General features: G+C 38.6%; 1 protein-coding gene across 1 annotated transcript in view; it reads left to right on the top strand.

Annotated features, from left to right (window-relative positions):
* LOC140230961 (tyrosine-protein phosphatase non-receptor type 9-like) overlaps positions 1-22,966 on the top strand; it is a 119,257-nt gene that overhangs the window by 59,799 nt on the left and 36,492 nt on the right. Inside the window, exons 3-4 of the mRNA XM_072311105.1 lie at positions 12,586-12,675; positions 20,550-20,674. Coding sequence (XP_072167206.1) covers positions 12,586-12,675; positions 20,550-20,674 — 215 coding nt within the window. The remainder of the gene's footprint in view (positions 1-12,585; positions 12,676-20,549; positions 20,675-22,966) is intronic.

A 22,966-nucleotide genomic window follows, 5' to 3' on the forward strand; every position in this document is an offset into this window, starting at 1 on the left:
AATCTTGCATAAATTACAACAAAACCTTTTATTTTGTTTTTGATAACTCAGGGTACAATGCTAAAAAAGAAAATGAAATAATTCAACAAAATGATGGATTTTTATTTGGTACTTTATAGTAGTAAAACCACATCATATGTGAACTGATGGATGAGAAGACAAATGGAGGACATATTCCTGAGAGCTGAAGACGTGAACAGCCAAAAGGGACAGACATATTACAATGAAATTGTTAAAGTAGACAACAACTGGAGTGCCCTGTTTAATGATTACAGGAATTTCACTTTCAGCAGTCATGCTAAGAAAGTGAATTTCCAGTAATGAGCTAGACAAGACGTGCGATCTCAGAGCGGACGTCACTATTCCTCCTCCACACCTGTAAAGCAACTAATGAGGAGGCCAGACATTAAACAAAAACCTTCTTAATTGGATTCTCTGGCGTGCTGTATAGGGTAGTGATGCTCATTTGCAGAGCAGCGTGGTCGCAGCCTGAACCAGAAATATGCTGATTGTAAATGAGACTAGACCAACTTGCGTAGAGAAGTACAGACTACATTCAAGCATGATTCATCAGCGGAACATGTCTCAGATGTGCTACAAAAACAAAAACAGAGGTCATGCTTCCAAGAAAATTACAGTTTTCATAAGTCTAATTGAGGGATAGTTCCATCCGAGACGCAAAATACGTGTGCTGTTTGTAAGAAAACAAGGGGGAGGGTGGTATAAAGCAGCACGTTTGTTGCAATAATATGGAAGTGGGTCATTTGTTTGACCTAAATCCAAAAGGGGAATTGGTGTTGTATACAGTTAATGAAATGATACCTTTCCTATGATCAACCAAAAGTGAAAGTGGTGCTGTTTAATTTTGTACGAAACAAGTCCAGATACTTTATTTAGATACATTGAAATGATACATGAATGCCTACAGAGGAAAAACACCTCTCTTGTGAAGCAAAGAATGTAGTAACTTTCATAGGCAAGTTATCATTGGGTCCCACAAAGAAGAAGAAGAATGTGCATTTAATTGGTGTGTCAGACTTAGACCCGTTTACAGTGCAGGGCCGGGCCGAGCCGCAGCCGAGCCGGGCCTCAATTGCGGTACTCGGCCCCACAATTTTGTCCGTTTACAGTGCCGGGCTCGGCCCGGGCTTTTAATTCAAACCTTTCAATATTTTGTCGTAGTGGGGCTCTGATTGTAAACAAACGACTATTATTGGAAGCGAGCCGGTTACAATTTGGTATAGTCTGGTTTCCAGACCCTTTTCCAACTGGACTCCGCGGCGACAAAGTCGCCGCCTTAGCTGAAGGCAAAGACCAAAACCACCTTAAAGGGAACGTAAACCCCAATAATAATGTGGATTGAGTGAAAGCAGTAATATTAGTAGAACACATCAGTGAAAGTTTGAGGAAAATCGGGCAATCGATGCAAAAGTTATGAATTGTTAAAGTTTTGGTGTTGGAACTGCTGGGAAAGGAGACTACTAGAGGTTATGACGTATGAGTGGACTACAATATAAAGAAAATATAAAGGGAAATCAGTAAAAATTCATTTTTAATGAAAATTATACATTCCCTCAACTTGATACTGACCTATGTGAGGGGTAGCACTTATTCACCCTGCTTTCTGAAAGTGGTTAGTCAAGAGCTCTTTCATTTTGGTAGAAAAAGGAATTTTTGTGAAATTCCTTTTATATTTTCTTTATATTGTTGTCCACTAATACGTCATAACCTCTCGTAGTCTCCTCATCCAGCGGTTCCAACACCAAAACGTTAAAAATTCATAACTTTTGTATCGATAGTCCGATTTTTCTCAAATTTTCAATGATGTGTTCTATTAATGCTAATGCTTTTACTCAATCCATATTGTTCTTTGGGTTTGCCTTCCCTTTAAATTATACCAGTTTTCGACGTTGAGGGCGTCAATATCCTGAATAGCGAAATAGTACGGGCAGAGGGTCTGGAAGCCAGACTAAATTTGGTACCGCATTTAAACCAGTTTGCGTTTACAGTGAGCAAAGGCTGGGCTCGGCCACGGCCGAGACTACCTCCAGAGCCTGGCCAAATGCGTGGCCGATTTTGGTACTGCATTTGGCCTTTTGCACGTTTACAGTGAAATGAAGGCCTTTTCACTCACTGTAAATGGGGTCATATTCTAAATTTAAAGTTACGATCACCATGAAGTCATTCATTACCTGAAGAAGTATACCCCTTGAAATAAGAGTTTCTGGAAATGCTGAAGAAAATCCAAAGTGTCAAAGAGGAACAGGAATATAACTGTACTATTTATAGAGAAAAGGAAGTTCACTAGCCATCTCCATTTCTCTGTCCCTAGGTTTGTTGCGGTGTACAGTAGAGCTAAAATCTTACTTGTATAGCTGCATGTATGGATATTATTTTTCTTCGTTATGTTATGTTATGTTATGTTATTCCTTAATTTAGAGAAACAATTACTTGTAACAATATATGCTGTCTCTATGGGATATGCCACCGGTAGACAATATCAGTTGTGTTTAAATTTACCATGATTTTTATCATGCATATATTTCATGCGTTCCTGCACACTGAAGATGATAGAACTCACTTGGCACTATTTAGGCCTTAGTACTTTGTAAAATTTCAGTACCAGGAAGGTTGCTTTGCTCAACAAGGATAGCCTTCTGTATAAAATTAGTACAGCGTATTACCTTTTAGTAGTCATTATAGTATAATACAGAGATCAATGTTATACAATTGTGTGATGCCATCTCAGCTATCTCATTATTTGTAATACTGTTGTACAAATAGTAGATGTATCAGAGATTTGTATAATTATGCTTATGCTTTTGTTTAAATGAAAATGAAATTTTATGGCTGACTCCATTAAAGGTACGTGTGGTGAGTGTCCATGACTTACCCACATCGTATGGTATAACATCATACTCCAAATAAGTACTGTAGTTTAAAAGAGGGATTCAACCCAGGGGTATAAATGTATCCAATGTCATGAAGGAAACTGTTCTGAAGGGCTGCTCTTGGGTGAACCTGTTTGGCAAGAATATTGGATTTGGCAGCTGAAACCACTAATAAATCCATCCATCCATTAACAATCTGACATTGCTAAAAAGAGTTGCGAAGAGGCAAGGAAAGGGGGGGGGGGCAGTGACAGAGGAGATGGGGAAGTATATAATATATCTACATAGTGAGTGATTGACATCATTCTGAGCCTGTTTGATCAAATCAAACCCACCAGCTGCCCACTTTCTCCTGATGCGGATGAGCTGCTCTCGGTGAATCTCAGCAGGTGAGTGAATGTACAGTTGTGAGTGATAGAGTATCCTCGAGCGCCGAAGAAGCGTATGGCTCGTCGACGTTCCTGTCATGAAGGCGCTAGCACCGCCCCGTCCATTCTTAGGAATCCAGGAATAGTTGTGGCATAGTAGGTGCTGATGGCTGGGATGGGCAGATCAAAATCTTGTTTAGCCAGTGATCAGGTCTGACAACACCAACATGTGTGTCCTCCCATATTATCTGGGCCTTTCCAGGACAGAGGCATTTTACAAATGGATGAAGAGCAGTAACATTACCATCAGATGCATTTGAATATAAAATAGATATTGAGAATTAAATCAAATATGGCCAATTTTCCACTTAAATTCAAATGCAAGAGGCTACCAGCAAATATGAAGTGAAAATTGTTTTATCTATGGAAATAAGTGATGGCCCAGCCCTTGAAATTATCACATATTATCAACAGCTCTGTCAGGAACTAAAGGCTCTTGAGTGAAAGTAGCCACAGCACATTTAACTGGTCCATTATGAAACATGAAAAATTGTTCAAGAAACTATCTTTATTCACAGCAGACTTTAAGTCTACTGTGAATAAAGATAGTTTCTTGTACAATTTTTCATTAAAGTCTACTGTGAATAAAGATATTTTCTTGTACAATTTTTCATGTTTCATAATGGACCAGAACCCACTTTGTGTATTTTGTTTCTCTGAGATTGATCAAAAAATAGTAATACTATAATTGATATAACAAAAAATAAGTTGTGTGCTTTTATTTTCACTCTAGTTTCTTCTGACACAAAATGTGCAAACATTTTTGCATGGCAAAAATTTCCATTTTACAGTAGTAGACTGGCAGTTCTTTGATTCATATTTGTTTTGTTTATTTTGAACTTCGATTTAGTGTCTTATGGTACCATTTTGAGCTAATATATAATGTACTTATTGATGTTTGAACGTTTCTAGAGTTCAAAATTAGTCAGTCACATGAAATCTTCAGGATCATATGAACTTTAAAACATCATTAAATTTCCTGTGACTACTAAAACTTTCTCTTAAAGTTGGGTGTGTTGCGTAGAAAAGAGGCTTTGTTTATGGAAATTGCCTCTCTTTTTTGGAACCATGAACATTATTGTTGCACGGCAGACGTGCATTGTACTTAAAGGTGCCAGATGCTCTCAAACTCTGGTCTGTCATTACTTTCCTTAGGTTAAAGAACTTGCCTTGAATTTGAATGTATAAAAAAAGGAAACCTTGCAACATTTAATAGCATTCTTGGTACTCTTGAGTTTGAGTTGAGTTTATTAACAACAAAACATCGTATGAATACAATAGTGTTCATGTTCATGTTAATTTTTTTTTTTTTTTTGCATGAGCATGGAAGTATGACAATAAAATACAATAATCAAAGATTTATGTACAGGTATAGATATATGCATACATAATATTACCTACATATTTACCTTGATTGTTTATAAAAAAAAAAAAAAATCTAGAGAAAATGTTCTTAAAAGGAGACAGTGTATGACAACATGGATACATAAACGTAACACATACATACATTGTATTTACCTTGATTGTGTAGAAAAAAAAAAAAACTAAAAGAAGAACCAAGTTAGCACAAGTCACTGCTAGTCAAGAATGGTTTTCCAGTGATTAAAGGGGAAGTTGACCTTTCAATCTTTCAATCAACTTTTTTCTGAGTTTTCGTCAAAATTTGCTCAAACTTTCACTGTCCTGTTATGCTAATATTTCTGCTTCTGTTCTCACAATTTCAGAGTGGATTATCCCTTTAAAGGTGCATTCAAAAATAAGGGCTGTGTTGACTTTACCAAACTTTGAAAATAAAAGGGAGGGGGAAAAAAGGCATTGCACAGTTATGGTTTACAAATTGAAATCATCTCCAAACTGCTTGGTGTCAGTTTTTGTGTTTTTGATTAAATGAAAATGATTAAGTTAACAACTTTGTACTTAAACTGTACTTAAACTGTGGAAAGAGATGATAAATGCATGATATTGAAAGAAGATATACTTTTTAGACAGATAGTCCATTTGTGGTGCATTCCCTGCCCCCCCCCCCCCCAAAAAAAAAAAAGTACTGGGGTGGTATTCTGAACACCGTTTTATCTCTGTTGTAACTTGTGTTGTAACTTGTGTTGTAAGTCTGTGAGTTATAACACCGCTAAAACAGTTGTAAATCGGTATTCTGAAAACTGTTTTAACGGTGTTGTAAGTCATGATAACCACGCCCATCGCAATAATCATATCCAATAGGAAATATTGTTAGAAGTAGCATCTAAGACATTTCAACCAATAACATTGCTCCCTTGGGCAAATGCGCCTTGCTTAACTCTGCGCGTTTTAACAAGCGCTCATTCTCTGGCGTGCGCACAAATAGGACAATGGTATGCGCAGGTAAAGAGAGCCAGAGATAAAATATAGTTACAACAGAAGCTTGATCATTATGCCTTCTTACCGGTTTTGACGTATAGTTGGTGCAGTAGGGGATTCGCAAAGCTATCTCAGATTGAGTCTTTTTATTTGAAATTTTGTTTAAAAAATAAGATATCTGGCGTTCATAAGAGGAACCCAAATTTCATGGTTTATGGGGAACTAGACGCTTCTAAATTAAGTTAAGCCCTTGCAATGCCATGTTATTATTATGATTATTATTATTATTATTATTGTTGTTGTTGTTGTTGACACTATCTTCACAAGATATCTCTTGGAGATCATTATCACGTCAAGTTCCATCATGGAACCTTAGACTTTTAATACTTTTCTTAGGATTCGCGCCATCCCCAGCAATAACTATTTTTGAAACACCCAAAGGTACTGATAATGAATTCTTATTGCTGAAGATAGTGAAATCATATTGAAAAAATATCTAATATTTTCAAAGATATTTTTGAAATGAAGAGTGCTTTAAACAAGTTAGTGCCGACGGTGCCGGTAACCTTTCAGTTCATGTGTTTGTGTTTTTATCTATGTGCATAATTATGCTACGCGTATGTACTTGCAATGTTACTGTTACCAAATTTTGTATTGTGGAATGAGTTTACATTTTGTCAAACTGCTATATCATTTGCCTTTCTGTACATACATTGTTTTTATTTTTTTATATCTTTTTTATTTTGAACTCGCATACCACAATATTGAGTTGATGAATAATCTCACTATCTAACATAAGTTAAAACGAAAGTTACAACGGAGTTATAACACCCTCCACCCTGTTTTATCTCAGAAGCATAAATTTGCACGGGGCATGACTTACAACAGAAGATAAAACAGTTTTCAGAATACCGTGTAATCTAATGGGTGTTCAGGTTTGCGCCCACTGTTACGCGCGTGCGCATACCCTAAGACAATGGTATGCGCAGGCAAAGAGTGCGCAAGATAAAACACTAGTTACAACAGAAGTTACAACAGAAGTTACAACAGAGATAAAACGGTGTTCAGAATACCGATTTGTTACAACAGACTTACAACAGAGATAAAACGGTCTCAGAATACCACCCCTGGTAATTAAAGAAAAAAAAAAACAACAACACTTGAGATCTTTTGCAAAGGATCATCTCACATGAACCTTTCACTGCCCAAAGATCTCTTGCAGTGTCAAACTTTTTGCTGGAGGAAGCAACAACTTTCACACTGTTCTGCTTGAACTTTAGACAAAGCTGATCACACATTTATGGTGATGATGTATACAGAGAAGAGATGTAGATGGGGCTGAGAGATGCATTGACTTCAAACCCATACTCCGCACATGCGCAGACAACAGTACTCAGACCTATACTCTATGAGCTGAGATTTTAGTAGTTTTATTTTTGCAGATGTGATGGATCATCTTTGAAATGTGAAATAATAGCATGTGATTGTTGTAGATACATGCAAAAATAACAATGTGTGAAAATATTCCCCCCCCAAAAAAAAGTATATATATATATATATATCAAGCCATGCGAGCGCTGGACGACACACAACTAGTATGTAAGTCGAGCACACTGTGTGGGCCATGACATACAATGAAGCTATGTCTTTGGCAGAACAACACCATAGAACAGTACTTAAAATATGGAGTACACTGCTTGTTTGTACAGAAAATCACTGAGTAAAAACATTCAGGGCTAGTATGTTTGCTTGTTTACACTCATTCTTATTTATTTCACAAAAGGTAAAGTAATGAGTACTAGACTCTTGCAAGTGCAAAGTTAATGACACACAAATATTTCTGACAAGTAGCAATTTAGGAAAATATCTGTATGTGAAAATATCACCTTGTGCAGTAACAAGGGAGGCCGCGGGCAGTTGGGTGATCTATGACAGGTAGGCATAGGTTGTTAGGGTTTTCTGGGTTAAGGGTATAAGGTGTTTTAATAGTATGTATATGTGTTTGTATGATATATCAGCTATGTTTCTGTTCATACAATATGCATTTGACACAATATGTCAAGTCTATCATCATTTTTTTTAATCTGTACTTACAGTGTCCTGATGAATATTAAAAGAATATCTTCTTGTGATGTCCCACTGGAAAAAATGCACAGCATACATAATTGATCAAGCTCTTAACCATAACTTCCAGTTTGACCTTTTTATATCCATGGTAACCTCATCATCCACTCTTGAATCACTCTTCTTCCTGCTCTTTACATTTTTTTTTACCTCCTACTTCAATTCATGTCCCATCTCTTCTCTCCATATCTTCCAGCTTAACTGCTCCCCGCATTCATCTTGTGTCGTTGCTCTCTCTTAATTTCTGTGCGTCTTGCATTATTTATCCTTAAAGGACAAGTTTACCTTCATATACATATGGATTGAGTGAATGCAACAATATTAGTAGAACACATCAGTGAAAATTTGGGGAAAATCAGACAATCCATTCAAAAGTTATGAATTTTTAAAGTATCTGCACAGTCAATGCTGGATGAGAAGACTACTACAGTTTATGATGTCACATGCGTACAACAATATAAGGAAAATAAAAAGAGAATTTCACAGAACTTTACTTTTAAAATAAAGTGCACATTTCTTCGGCTTGTTACTTACATGTGTTAAGGGTAATATTATTCTTCCTGCCTTCTGGAAGAGAGAAGACGAGTATTTTATTATGGGAGAAAAAGGGAAATATATTGATTTTTCTTTATTCTTTCTTTATGTCGTTGTACACATGTGACATCACAAGGTATAGTAGTCTTCTCATCCAACCTTGAGTGAGCAGAAACTTCAAAAATTCATAACTTTTGAACGGATTGTCGGACTCAACCCACATGTCTATGAAGGTGGACTTGTCCTTTAAAGGCATAGATATGCTTATATCTTGCAAATGAATTTTGGTTTTGATAGGTTGCTGCAATATCCAAAATGGTCACTCTATGACTGTGCGATCTCAGAATAAGAAAGTTCAGTGTAGATGTCTCAATGACCAATCAATCCTCCATTGCATTTGAAGTGTAATCTGCAGTATTCTAGCCACATAGTTGATCATTATTAATCACTCTCATGTGCAAGATATCACAAGTAAAGATCTTTAGGAGAACAGGAATCTGGGGTTGAATATGAAACTTAAGCATATTAGAAGAATATGTATGATAGTGATTTCAGTGTAAGAAGGTGGTACAGTATTCATCGCATAATCGGGCATCTGATAATCGGGAACCTCGCTTAAATGACATACGCTTCCAAGAAACATTTCCAATGCATGTTATTTTCACTGGATAATCGGGCGGGGACCTCTGATAAACGGGACAATTTTTCTTCAAGCGATCTTTGATTTTGTTGATATTTTACACAAAAAATCTACCAAGATACCACAACAATATTGCAAAGATTCCCTATCAGTTGTCGTTTACATCGAACTTACAAAGCAAGCTTCGGACTGGTGTGTTTTGACCTCCGTCCATCCAGTACACGTACATGCATAGCCAGGAAAGCGCCGTGTATAAGTGTCCATGCCATTGCGAAACACATGCTTTCGCGAACATTCTTCTCCCCTACATTGTATAAGCAAAGTCATGTGCAGGGAGAGCTAGAGGGTCGCGCCGAGGGGTAGCGTGGTTGTGTATTCATGTACATGTACAGTACGTCAGTATGCATGTGTGTGTGTGTGTGTGTGTGCACTACATGTACATGTCGTATGCCGTTAGTGTATGGTGAGTGCTCATCGCGAAATCGGGCACCTCGCTTAAAGGGGCCGCGTTTGCTACTCCCAACCTGTCCCGATTATGCGATGAATACTGTATTGAGACAAGAACTGCTCATACTGATGCTACATCTATTGATGGCAAGTATTTATGTTTTGTGTCTAGTGTACTGTAAAACGAATGTTCGCATGCATTTTAATTTTGCGAATTTTGCGAGCGCCAAGATTTGCGAAATTAAAATGCACACGAAATTTCTTGTCTACACCATATGCATTGAACGCCAGTGGCAATTCGCGAAAATTTCATGCCACAAAGAAGGCTGTCGGCTCCAATTCGCCAAAATTTTGTGCCGCGAATATATCATGTTCTACAGTAATCTTAAAATCTGAACTGTCCTCTGAAGTTCCAGGGATGTATGTGTTGCAACAATGCGTACCTGGACATTGTCCAGTATTCATTGGCATGAAAGTGTTAAACAAATTTCCTCTTTCATCCTTTGAATGTATACTACTCTCTGTTGCATTCTAATGCAAATAATATCATTCATTTTTGTGCTCAGTTTCTCATTACTCTAGAAACTGTACTTGTTGCAGCAATCACACACACACACACACACACACACACACACACTCTCTCTCTCTCTCTCTCTCTCTCTGGTGTCTCATAAAAGCTTCCTCTTTGTATTTCTGTTTCATCCTTTTCAACTGATTCACCAGTTCCCGGTTTTAAGAGGAAGCTTTTATGGACAATGAGTTGATAAAGTGACACTTAAGAGCAACAGGAATGTATTGGCCAGAGTTGATGATAATACATACTGAATATGCACTCATTGTGCTCATTTAGTACTGTGATGAAGGGGGAGGGGTTGAGGGGAGAGATAGAGATAATAGGAAAGAGAGCAGTATTATTTGCACGTACGTGCCTGATGGGAGTTTTTTTTTTTTTTTTGTGCAAAAAGTGGTTGAGCGGTGAGCATTTGAAGGGCTGGGCTTTAATTAAAGTGTCACAAGCGTATCGAGGCTTGCAGTGGTGGTGTGTGCAGAGAACACTTCCGATGACTCAGGATTTCTGAAGATTTCAAAATCCATTTGCAACTTTACAGATATATACTGGACAGAGAGGGAATACCAAGATCCAACCCCCACCCACACAATCCCATGATGCATCTGTCATTTTATCCCTCGTCATTCAAAGAATTAGGTGGGGAACAGGGGAGCAGTGCATATCCATTTACAATGAGCTTCTTCTCTGAGAGTGAATTATGAGTAAACACAAATCTAAGATAGCACTATTATTGGTGATTTACATGCAGCTCTCGAGCGAGATACCTTTACTGGCATTAATGCATCAATCATGGTGCTGAATGAAAAGGAAAAACATTATTGCAAGATTCATCTGTTACTACAAGTATCACTTTCAGTAGAGATGGACTTTTTGTTTTATTATGAAGCCAGTTGTTGGATAGCACATATTTACATTTACTTTGATCAATAGATAGAAATCTAGCAAACAAATGGTATAGCAATGTTTATTCATAATAATTCAAAATTGTCTATCTATAAAAGATTATAGAATTTTTCAAAGTTTCATGTGTTTCCCTGTAACAGTAATATTGATGGCAACCACATGTGAACTCAGAGGAGTAATAATGTCATTTTCTCAATATAATAGATTTGTTTAAAAGGAAAAAAGGTTTAAATATCCCCCTTTTATTTTGATACTTTAGCAACCACAACCCCTACCCGTAAAAGTCACAAGTATGACGTTATTGCAACGCCAGCTGATTTGATACCTAGATGATACACAATATTCTTACAGATTCCATGTTAAAGAAAAAAAAAAAAAGGATATAAATTGGGGAAGGTTTATATACAGGTGAGTAGGAGACTTGTGACAGATAATAGCGTCACTTCAAGACCTCACCTGCATATAAATTGGATGTGGTTGTGACAAATATCCCTGACTGGTCAAAGTATGTGCAACTTTAAAGTCACGTAACTGCCTTATTTTATGTATAATGTTATGAGTCTTCTGCCATACCCTTAGAATATGTTCACTCTACTAAGTACAGTTACTTTAGACATGGTATGTCTCTGCACTTTTAGTTCCTGTTCTAGTTATGGAACCATAAGTGTAACAGGATTCAGGTTACAAACAGAAGCCCATTAACATCTTCAGTAGAAAGGACTGCTGTCTCCTAGAACTTCCGGCAATGTTGATGTCTTATTTCTTAAGTTGTATCGAAGAAGATATATTGTATGATAATAAATTTGTCATCCACAGATTCTGTGTTCCTGGACAGTGTGCCAAATTAAAGGGAAGACAAACCCAAAGAGCAATGTGGATTGAGTAAAAGCAGCAAAATTAGTAGAACACATCAGTGAAAGTTTGAGGAAAATCGGACAATCGATGCAAAAGTTATGAATTTTTAAAGTTTTGGTGTTGGAACCGCTGGATGAGGAGACTACTAGAGGTTATGACGTATGAGAGGACCACAATATAAAGGAAATATAAAAGGAATTCCACAAAAATTCACTTTTCTAGCAAAATGAAAGAGTTCTTGACTAACCGCTTTCAGAAAGCAGGGGAAATAAGTGCTACCCCTAACATATGTCAGTATCAAGTTGATGGAATATGTAATTTTCATGAAAAATGAATTTTCATTGAATTCCCTTTTTATTTTCTTTATATTGTAGTCCACTCATACGTCATAACCTCTAGTAGTCTCCTTACCCAGCAGTTGCAACACCAAAACTTTAAAAATTTGTAACTTTTGCATCGATTGCCCGATTTTCCTCAAATTTTCACTGATGTGCTCTATTAATATTACTGCTTTCACTCAATCCACATTGCTTTTTGGGTTTACTTTCCCTTTAATGAAAAAAATAAATGTTCTCAAATGTACAAAGAGAATATCATTCCCTCTGCATATTGAATGTGCCTTGTGCCAAGTCTGTTTCAAAACTGATTGATGTGATAGCTTTTAATGAGAGCAACTACCACAAGCATCAAGCAGTGAAAGTCTCCAACTGTTTTCCCTTTGGTATATCTTTACAGTGAAAAAAAAAAAAAAAAAACGAAAGCAAGAAAAATGGCCAAGATTGTTGGGATTTTGTTCATTTGGAATTATCTATAATTCATCTTTGTTTTCCCATTTGTGTGCTCTTAATTTGACAGGAAGTGAGGATACGAGAAGGACTCATCAATTTCAACCCCACAGAAGAACCAGTAAGCAGAGAGTTGCTGTCAGAAAAATTCACAGTCCTGGTAAGAGGAATTTCACATTATTAACACTTTGGCTCTTTTTGATTTCTTCTTTTTTTTCCCCTTTCTTTGGACAAAGACACTATGCTGATCCAGAAAATGTACAATAGTACTTCACAATTACAACTTTCACAAGGAGATCAAGTCTGGAGAAAAGAATCTAGAACAGAGTGGAAATATGCAGAAAAAGATAATTGAAGTGAGTGAGGGGGGGGGGAATTGATGTGATTTTATGATCTGCAGGATGGATCTGTGACCATATTAACTATAACTGGTCAGTTTTATAGTTGTGGAATTTCTACTTGACCATGTCAAATCCACTTCGGCATTTTTCAAGTTCAAATCAGTAGGGAAGATCAGTGGAGCATCACTGTTTCTTAAATTTATGGGCTTAAATTGAGAGTTTGATTGATGATGTAGGGCAAATGGCATGTGGAAAAGTAGGTTTCTAACATACTGCTTTGGTGTAAATTCTCATTTATTTTTTATGCAAAAAACTTAAATGAATGACTCTGGAAAAAAAAAAACTTCAGTCGTGGAGGATGTGCAGTGTAACATGGTGAAAGGGATATCTTGGACATTTTCATGAAGAAAATGTGTCAGTCGGGGGGGGGGGGGGGGGGAGAGGACATTGTATTATGCAGAAAAGAAGAATGTTAATAAACGATAAGATGATCTGGGTGATTTGATATATGGGCATTGTTGCCAATGTCCAGTTCTGATTAAGTGTTTCCTTTGTCTCTCATTTTTTTCACCATTGGCATTTATGCAACTTCTTTATTTTCTGTGTATACTCTCTCTTCTGAAGAGTTCATTAGCAACCATCTCTGTGATTTATATTATATTGATACATATTTGATTCGTTACCAAATGCATGTAGTTAGTGCCTGCAGTGGCTGTGCGGATATTCATGGGCCATGGCCATTGATATTTGGTCACAGTATAACCTCTCATCACAGTTGACCCAAATCTTGGCATGGGAAATGTTGCTGGTAGCTGGTAGTTGAACAGATCTGCAAGGAATGGTTAACTTCCACATGAGAGTTGAATTGAAAGAGAGCAGGTATTCCAGGGTTTGCATTCATACATTTTGTACATGATAAGGATCACCAAGTCATGTCAGTACTTCTGTGTAGCTTAGGAGTTGGTCGTCAGATATTATGGTTCTTCAGTTGAACTGATTTTGGTTTGCTGCCCAATGCGCTATGTTCGAAAACCACGACTAGCGCAGGCCTGTTAGATCAGAACTGCCTGTCAGCAAATATGCACACTTAAGTGTACGCTTATTGCTAACGGTCAACTCCAGTCGAGCAAGATTCTTTGGCTATATCAAATGTATGCTGTGTACCGCGACTACGTACAAAGCTGAACACAAGTCATTGCGGGGATTATGCGCTGATCTTTATGTAAGTATCTTACAAAGAGATCAGTGGGATTATGATCTAAGCGATGTACAATGTATACATTGCTTGGGATCCAACGGAGCAAACTTTGCACCAGGTTTGGGTAGTTGGGCGGGTAACTGATGATCTCTTTCCACCATGAGCCTTGCACAGGTTTGAACCCCTGTGTTCCGTGTCCTGCTAAAGTGCAGACAAAGCGAACAAATAGCGGGCATACATAACATTGATGATGATCAGCGTGTAAATCAATGCGGCAGCGTAAATAGTGTGTAGTTTTGCGCTTCCTTGTTCGTGGTCAAAGTACTAACACCTCAGGGATACTTCCTTCCTGCCACAATGGACATCGTTAACTCCTTAGCATTTTTTTTTGTTGGAATAGATGAATGCTACACTTTTGTTCAAAAGCTGACCCACTTGTTTGCAAAAAAAGGAAATACATGATTTCATTGTGGCTGTAATTCAACTCCGAGCTGTGATCTCTTTTGAATTTTTCTCTGTATTTGCAGATTTTAAGAAATCTTGAAAAGTGGTGAAATTATAAAAAGTTGAAAAACCAATATTAAGAATTTGCAGTAAACATGGCTTTCTGCCAAAGAATAAATGGAAATGGTAATTGCTTTTTAGTGAGCGTATGAAACAGGAAATGACCCCATTAAAGTCATGTATCCCATAAATATTAATGTGCAAGGAAAATTTCATGCTTCCAGTAAAACCTTTTCGTGCAGCAGGGGATTTGGCTCCAATATCCATTTCTTGCGTCTGAAAGTCCATTACTTTCTGGAATTGGTAACTACTTCGAAAAGGCAAGCAAACAATCTATTCCACAGTATGATCATACACAAGAGTATCTTATGCAATAGTAGAACTATGTGTACATGGTCAATGTGGAATGGTCTAAAACCCCAAGTCTCACCTAGTTGGCTGAGAAGCTCTCACAGGTAGGCCGGGATGTCAACCAAAAATGAAATAGAAAAGATTCATATTCAACTTACTTAAAGTGTAGAAGCCAAAGTGACCCTCAAGTTGAAAAAGGTTGAGAAGCATGGATCTAAAACCCACTCAGCTGTGCCTTATATGTCAGCTGTGCATAAGTTATTTTATGCCTACCATACCAGCCAAGACATATGTGTAATATCTGCTTGTTAAATATCAGTAGAGTAGTGCGTTCTCTTTGGTCTACGGTGATGAAAATGTTGTCTCACAGTAGTATGTGTTATGAAATGATAATATGGATCCTAATCAACTGATTGGCTGAGAGGTATCATGTGACCAGTCTTTTATTTTGTTCAAATGCCCAACTTTATCAGCAGGTGTTAGTATACTATTACTAATGACCAGTACTGAAGACTGCTTCCCCCATAACAAATTCAAAATTTCCTATATCTGATTGATGGCAATTATTCCTCTCATATCCACCCAGTTCTTACTCAGAGGTGTTTGTTCAGGTTTTGGTAGAAGGAAACATCTAATTTCTCATGGAAATGTCACATTAAGAACATATTAATCAAATGCTGTGATGTCTTTAGGATAGGATTGTCCTTTGAAGCTGCTGTGTGAGCCCATTTCTAGTGGAAACCAGTGCAGTCTTTGAAGAACTAGATCACTGACCTTATACGGTTCGGTCTCAGGGTTCCTAGCAGCTGAAAATAATGACTCACATGAGAAAGATATAATGTTTAGTAGATGTTCACAATATACATGTACAGAGTAGAACAGTAAATGATGCACAGGTCGGAGTGCATCGGTATACAAATGATGCATAGGTCTGATTTGCGTCAGTAGAAATTATGTGCATAGGGTAACAATGGAATGCTTAACCCATGAGGTGAAAACGAGTGTGTTTAGGCTGAATTCAATAGTTACTGCATGCACACCTTCCTTGTAATTCACAAAAAGACACACCATAGATCATTTGTTTTATAGAATGGTGACAAATTTTGCCCGAAATTCATTGTTTTAATCATTTTTCTGACAGTTTGCAAGCCTTGCTTTCTGCCTTGCCATAGATGAAACCATGCATCTGTGATTACTTTCCATGCATAAAAATTTGTACTGATTCATGGCTAGCCATCTCTTGCCATGTGTGTGAATTGATAACTGATCAAATAAAATGATAACTTTTGAACAGATCATCCGATTTTCCTTAAACTTCTACTGATGTGTTCTGCTAATGTTGCTGTGTTCACTGAATCAACATATTATATTGGGTTTTATTTTCCTTTTAAGAGAATGCTTAGCTCTTGCACTAGTGTGAGCTATAACATGATGCATATACATGTATGTGTGTGTGTGTGTGTGTATTTGTGTATGTACATATACAGTACATATGTATTTATGTGCACACAGACACGCACACACATCCATTTGTTTATCCATTTATATTGAGGAGTTCTTGTTTTCCCAGTAAAGTTTGGCATGCCATTCATCACATGGCTGATGAGTAAAACTGTGGGAGTTCACCTCCACTTCACGTCACAGTCTTGGCTGGCTTTAATAATTCCCGTAATACAACTGTCAAAAAAGAGTTGAGATGCCTGGATGTACAAGTGCACACGCTTCCCCCCTTTGCTCTCAGTAACGTCTTGAACATGTGACAGTGAGTCATGTTGAGGGGGAACGAAAGAATGATTACCCCAACTAATCTGCCCCTCACCCTGCCTTCGTCCCTGCCTTCGACTTTCAAACAGGAAAGCCGGTCTCGGTAAAGCCAAGGTTAATGCAATTATGAAATGGTCATGCCCCTCTTTATTGGCTTACGCAGCGGAGCGGGGTCACGCTGGCATGATATACAGGAGATGTGCTTTGTAACGCAATTAGCACAGTAACGCTCGCTGATTTGAAGCTTCCATTGAGCAGCTTCATGATTAATAAAGTTGATATCTGTGTGTTCATCCAGATTGCAAATCCAAGCTTTAACATTTACGTATAGGATGTCAAATGAGGGAAAGTTAGACTAGCATCAAACTTTGACATAGTTAGGCAAGGTTGTGTGCAAGAAAAGAGTTAAGTGTGAATCGTTCTACCATGCAGAAATAAAATTTGGTACTGACTTCCGATCTGCCTTTAAAATTCCAGTTAGGTCTTTTAAGTTTGTGAAAACATCTCTCGTTATGAGAGTAAGAGTAGGTTCACCCACTATTTAATTTTCTTGAGTAATGCATGTGTACATACGTACATACAATGTACATACATACATATACATATATGTGTGCATGTGTATGTTAAGATACCTGGTAAATTGATAGGTGGATAGATGTACAAGGCTTATAAAACAAAACAAATAGTGCAAATAAGACATAATTTGCTATCCTTAGCCAGTGAATCCTTGATTGAAGCACATAACCACAATTAATTGAATGGAAGAGGCGAGTATTTTGTGAAGGATAATGATGTTGTCTTTGAATTATAGGACTGTCGGTTATTATTGATGTGTCAGGTTATTGAAACAACATCTTCAACATACATGAAATATATATGCACTCTTACTACACGCTTTTCGACAGCTACACAGCTTCTATTCCATCATAACCGTCAAACACACCCAACTCTTCAGCGTGTGTCACCTTTATGAATGTGATGACTAAATATATGATGACAACTTCACATGATGTGAGCTTTCAGCATATAATGGCATCAGAGATGGCAAGATATGTGTGGGTTGAAATACGCTGTTGTACTGCATGTCATCATGCTTGCTAATTTCTGAGAATCGTGTGAAAGTCCACTACTTACTATTATTTTTTTTTTGTAGGTCCCCCAATATCTGTTTTCTCAGTGATAAGGGGAAATCCGTACCTTCCTAGACCGTCATGCAGAATTAGGGGGAAAAAATGTGGATGGCGAACAATGAAAACATTACCACAGACGTCTACGTGCTTTGACGATAGAAAGTGAAAATGAGCAGTGTCATTGAACATACAGTATTTATATCATGGAAAGCTCGCTCCAAGGAAATGCTGGAAGTCTTTGTCGATATATCAGATGAGTCCAGATATATAAGCTCAAACTAATGTTGCATGAAATGTTATTGGTTTTTGGTAGGCTGTGAAAGAAGAGCAAAACCAAACTTGGATTTGCTATTTAAGAGATTGATTAGACCAACCAGTGAGTTTCATACCACTTGTATGAGATGTGAGATTGAATGGTGTGTTTATTGTCTGTTGTTTATTATGATATATGATAACATAATTTGTCATTGAAATTGCAATCACTTCAAAAATGTCATGTTGGAACAATGTTTTTTATTCATAATTTTGAAGAAAGTGTTTCATTCTGTTTCATTTTGTCATGCCGCTGGGCTTAAAGACCAACATCTTGATTGCTGTAAAGCTTACAATGAATGAAGAGTGGTATTGAAGATTTCTGCACTTGTGTAATTTATTGTAATCTGAAAGTAAACTGATTTTTTCCTCTTTTTTTATATTTAAGTCTTTAGTAATAGAATAAATAATTCACCTTATTCTCTTAATAAGAAGTAAGGAGGCAACCTTTATTGTCATAAGTTCTGGGATTGAAAACCAGGGGATGGGGAGGATGGTGGCTAGCAGGGGAGGTGAGAGCAGAGTGAGTAGAAATGGGGAGAAAGGAGGAAGAGAGGGGGCAGAAGATTTGGGGGGGGTGGGGATAGATAGGAGAAGAAGTGAATCAGAGGATGAGAAGAAAAGAAGGGAGGAGGAGCAGAAAAATCAGGTGAGAAGAAGGAGAAGCAGGAAGGGAGGGATAGAAGATTCAAGGTGAGATGGAAAGGAGAACAAGGGAATCAGAAGATGTGAGGAGAAGAAGGAACGAAGGAAGGGGAGCAGACGATTCAGAGGAGAAGAAGGGGAAGTGGGAAGGGAGAGACAGAAGATTCAAGGTGAGATGGAAAGGAGAAGAAAGAACGAAGGAAGGGGAGCAGAAGATTCAGGGGAGGAGAATTAAGGGGAAGTGGGAAGGGAGGGACAGAAGATTTCGGGGAGGGGGTGAGGAGAGGAGATCTAGACAAGAGCACAAAAGAATCAAAAGATACAAGGAGAAGAAAGAAAAATGAGCCGAAGAAACAGGAAAAGAAAAGGGGCAAGAAGGGAGGGACAGAATATGGGGTAAGGGGGGTAAGGAGTTCAAGTGAATCAGAAGATGCAAAGAGAAGAAGGGAGGGGAGCTGAAGAATTAGGGGAGGAGAAGAAGAGGAATCGGGGATGGGGAAGGAACAGATGATTCTGGGCAGGTGGGGGGGGGGGAATAGAAAGGAGAACAGGGAAATCAAAAGATAGGAGGGTAAGATAGACAGGAGGGGAGAGAAAAATCAGGGGTGAAAAAAGGGGTGGGATGGGTGAAGGAATCAGTAATGCTACATTGACACCATGTTCCTGGTGGCCTTAGCAGCAGCCCCCCTTTGCCTGAAATGTCATGCACGGAGGTCTCCCTTTTTTTCCCCTCTGTATTCTAGTATTGCTCATTCCAGTTCTCACTCCAGTGAACATGTAGCTATCAAAAGATGTCCTCATGGCATCTGGTCAGACTATATGCTACACATATCTCTCGTCACGTCCCGCTGCGAACCACCTCCAAGTTTTTGTTCCGGCCTATTACGTGCTGTCACGTTTTGTTGCGTTCACCCTGTTTTGTTACGGAATATTAGGTTTCCTATTAGTGCTGTGACTGCCGTGGCAGATTTTCTTGACAGTTTGAAAATCTCGCACGGCATCCACGGCAATCGCGACCTGTCATGCTTGCTCATCCCATCCTCCCATGTTGTCTCAACGCCTATCCCATTTTGGATGGTGGCATGAAATGTGACTGCTGTGGCTGCCGGGAACGTGGTGTAAACGTAGCAAAAGATATAAAAGGAGGAGAGGAGGAAGCAGAAGGTCTGCAGATTAGATGAGGAAATGGAATGAAGATAACATGGAAAGAAAGAACAGGGCAAAAAGGATATGGAGAAGAAACACGCAACGAAAGGAGAAGAAGAGATAGGGCAAATCTAAAGAGTTTGAAGAGGAATTGAGAAGAAAGTTTAGACGTGGTAGCTTGTGGTCTTTTAAATCTAAACATATAATGCAAATCAATAGGCATCCCACAACCAATAAGATGTGCTGTGAGAGCTGGAGTTGTGCTGCAGGGATAGAGATTTATTTTGAGAGATACAGGCCACATTTGATTTGAAGTATTTGATGAAGGGAATTCCCCATGTGTTCATGACTATAGAGTCAATCACAATTATAGCCAAATTATACAAATTATGGTGAAAAGTGTTCAGGATCAATTGATGCTGCAGGATATTTTCTCATTCTTTCTTCACATGGACATTACAAGAAAGATTTTGGCTCTTTGCCACTCCTTTCAAAGTGCTAAATAAGAAAATGTCTTCCTTGGAGTAAACTTCCTGTTTGCATGGCATCAGGTTTATTACCTACCCTAGAAACACCTCCTGTAGTAATGGGAAGTGTTCCTCAGTTTTAACCTCACTGTTTGCCTTGTTCTTTCACGTTGCAGCCTTTCCGCGACGCAGCGGGGTCCTCGATAGTTCTCTTCTCGGTGAAGTATCACTGTCCGAACACGACGCCCACACAAGCTGTTCTCCAGGCCGTCGTGTTCCAGCTGGACCAGGCACTCAGCAGGTAAGTGGGACGCCCTCGTGCATCCCGCAGAGATAAGCTTACATAAAAGGAAGCACGCACACAATCATCAAGGGGGTTAGACATCGTTAGAGATGTTCTGAAAATATTCACAATAGGTGCATTTTCACAAGCACCTATTAAAGAAAAGACAATCTAAAACTACATTTTTCCTCACATTCTTCACCTCCATATGAAGTTGCTTGACAACCACCTGTACAGCCTGCATGTTTTTTATCCTTTTTTTGTTTTTGTTTTTTTTTTTTTTTGGGGGGGGGGGGCAAGGTTTCATGCTCATCACTGCAAATTCTAATGTTTTGATCACTCCACTCATCTGTTGTGGCCCCTGCAAGCTCGATGGAATAGTATATTTTGCTGAGGTCCTGCACCTGTTTGGTGATACCATAGGTCGATGACATGTCGCACGTCATATAGCTCTAATTTAGGAATATAAATAGATATTGTGATTCCAAAATTAATCCTGCGGAGGGTTTTTTTCTCTCTCTCTCTCGCTGAGGTTTTTGTGTCAGTGTAAGTGTTTGGATTTAAAATGTTACACGTGTTTGTTTTTTTCTTTGTTACCTCTGCCAAGGGAGGAGGTTGTGTTTTCGTTACCATTTGTTTGTTTGTTAGTTAGTTTGTCCTTGTGCAAAATAACTCAAAAAGTAGTGAACGGATTGGGATGAAACTTGCAGGAAAGGTTGAGAATGACACAAGTAACAAACGATTAACTTTTTGTAGTGATCCAAGAATTTTGGGGGAATTTATGAAGGATTTCTGATATTTTGGCAGGTAGGGTCAATGAACTTGGGAGTTCAGGCTGTGTGTATTTGAAGTTTGCATGTGCGCACTACAGTGCGTGCTGTAGTTTCTACTAGGGCGAGGCATGCCGTGCAGCTGAGGGTTTATGACGTAACAAAGGCGTCTATATTAGGAAATTTTTCAGCGTGCATACTGTACCTATGGGTGGAAATCACTGATCTCTATGGAAGAAGTCAAAGAGCTTTTCCCCAGTGGTGGAGAGGAGAAAATCTCTTTGGGAAGACATCGGAAATTAGCTGCTTGGCGGAGGTCTGTGCTCTTAGAGTGTTTTTCTAGTTTTGTTTGTTTGTTTTTTTTAGATTGGGTTTTTACCGATGTTACTGGGCCATATGTCAGGGACTTTCAGGATAATGGAGATTTTGAGAACATCCTGGTACTGTCTATGATATGTAGTGCAAAGGCCCCATCAAGAACCTGTCTGCATGTAGTTTGAATGTGCAATTTCATGCCATATTCCTGTCAGCAATAGATGAAAATGAGATGAACAGAATTGGAGAGGTGTATCTCAAATTGAATGTAGAATGTGAAAGGTACGGAAATTTAAGGTGTAGCACCTCTGTAGCAAAAAACAAAAAGAATGATGTTAATCACTACCATGTATGCAAATTTGAGTTTATGATATCATGACCTCACAAGTCTCCAAGACCCCGTTTACAGTGCGGGGCTGGGCTGAGCCGCAGCTGAGCCCGGCCTCAATTGCGGGGCCGAGCCCCGCTATTTTGTAAGTTTACACTGCCAGGCTCGGCCCGGGCTTTTAATTCAAACCTTTCAAGATTTCATCGTAGTGGCGCTCTGCTTGTAAACAAACGCAATTTGGTATAGTCTGGTTTCCAGACCCTTTGCCAACTGGACTCCGCGGCGGCGACAAAGTCGCCACCTTTGCCGAAGGAAAAATCCTTTGCAGGACAAAAACCACCTTCAACTATACTAGTTTTCGACGTTGAGGGCGTTGATATCCTAAATAGCGAAATAGTACGGACAGAGGGTCTGGAAGCCAGACTAAATTTGGCACCGCATTTGGCCCAGTTTACATTTAGTTTGTGGCCGCGGCCGAGACCACCTCCAGAGCGTGGCCAAATGTGCGGCCAATTTTGGCCCTGCATTTGGCTTTTTGCGCGTTTACACTGAAATGAAGACAAGCTCCTCGGCTCAAGCGGCCCAGCCCCGCACTGTAAACGGGGTGCAAGTTACCTGTGCACTACTTTCATCTTTTTGACATGAAATCAGGAGGAATATTGGCATTAGATTATTGTAGTCTGTCTTGTGTAGTAACCTTGCAGCTGCGACTTTTAATAGGGGGAAAAGGTTGTAATTGCTGACTTGCCACCTCCATCAAGGTTTCATTTCTTTGTTGTTGCTCTTTTGTTTGTCTGTCTGTTTGTTACTTTGTCTGCTTGCAAAATAACTCAACAGTTATGAATGGATTTGGATGAAATTTACAGGAAAAGTTGATGATGATGCAAGGAACAGGTG

Source organism: Diadema setosum, chromosome 7 (assembly GCF_964275005.1).
Source record: "Diadema setosum chromosome 7, eeDiaSeto1, whole genome shotgun sequence".
Lineage (NCBI taxonomy): Eukaryota > Metazoa > Echinodermata > Echinoidea > Diadematoida > Diadematidae > Diadema > Diadema setosum.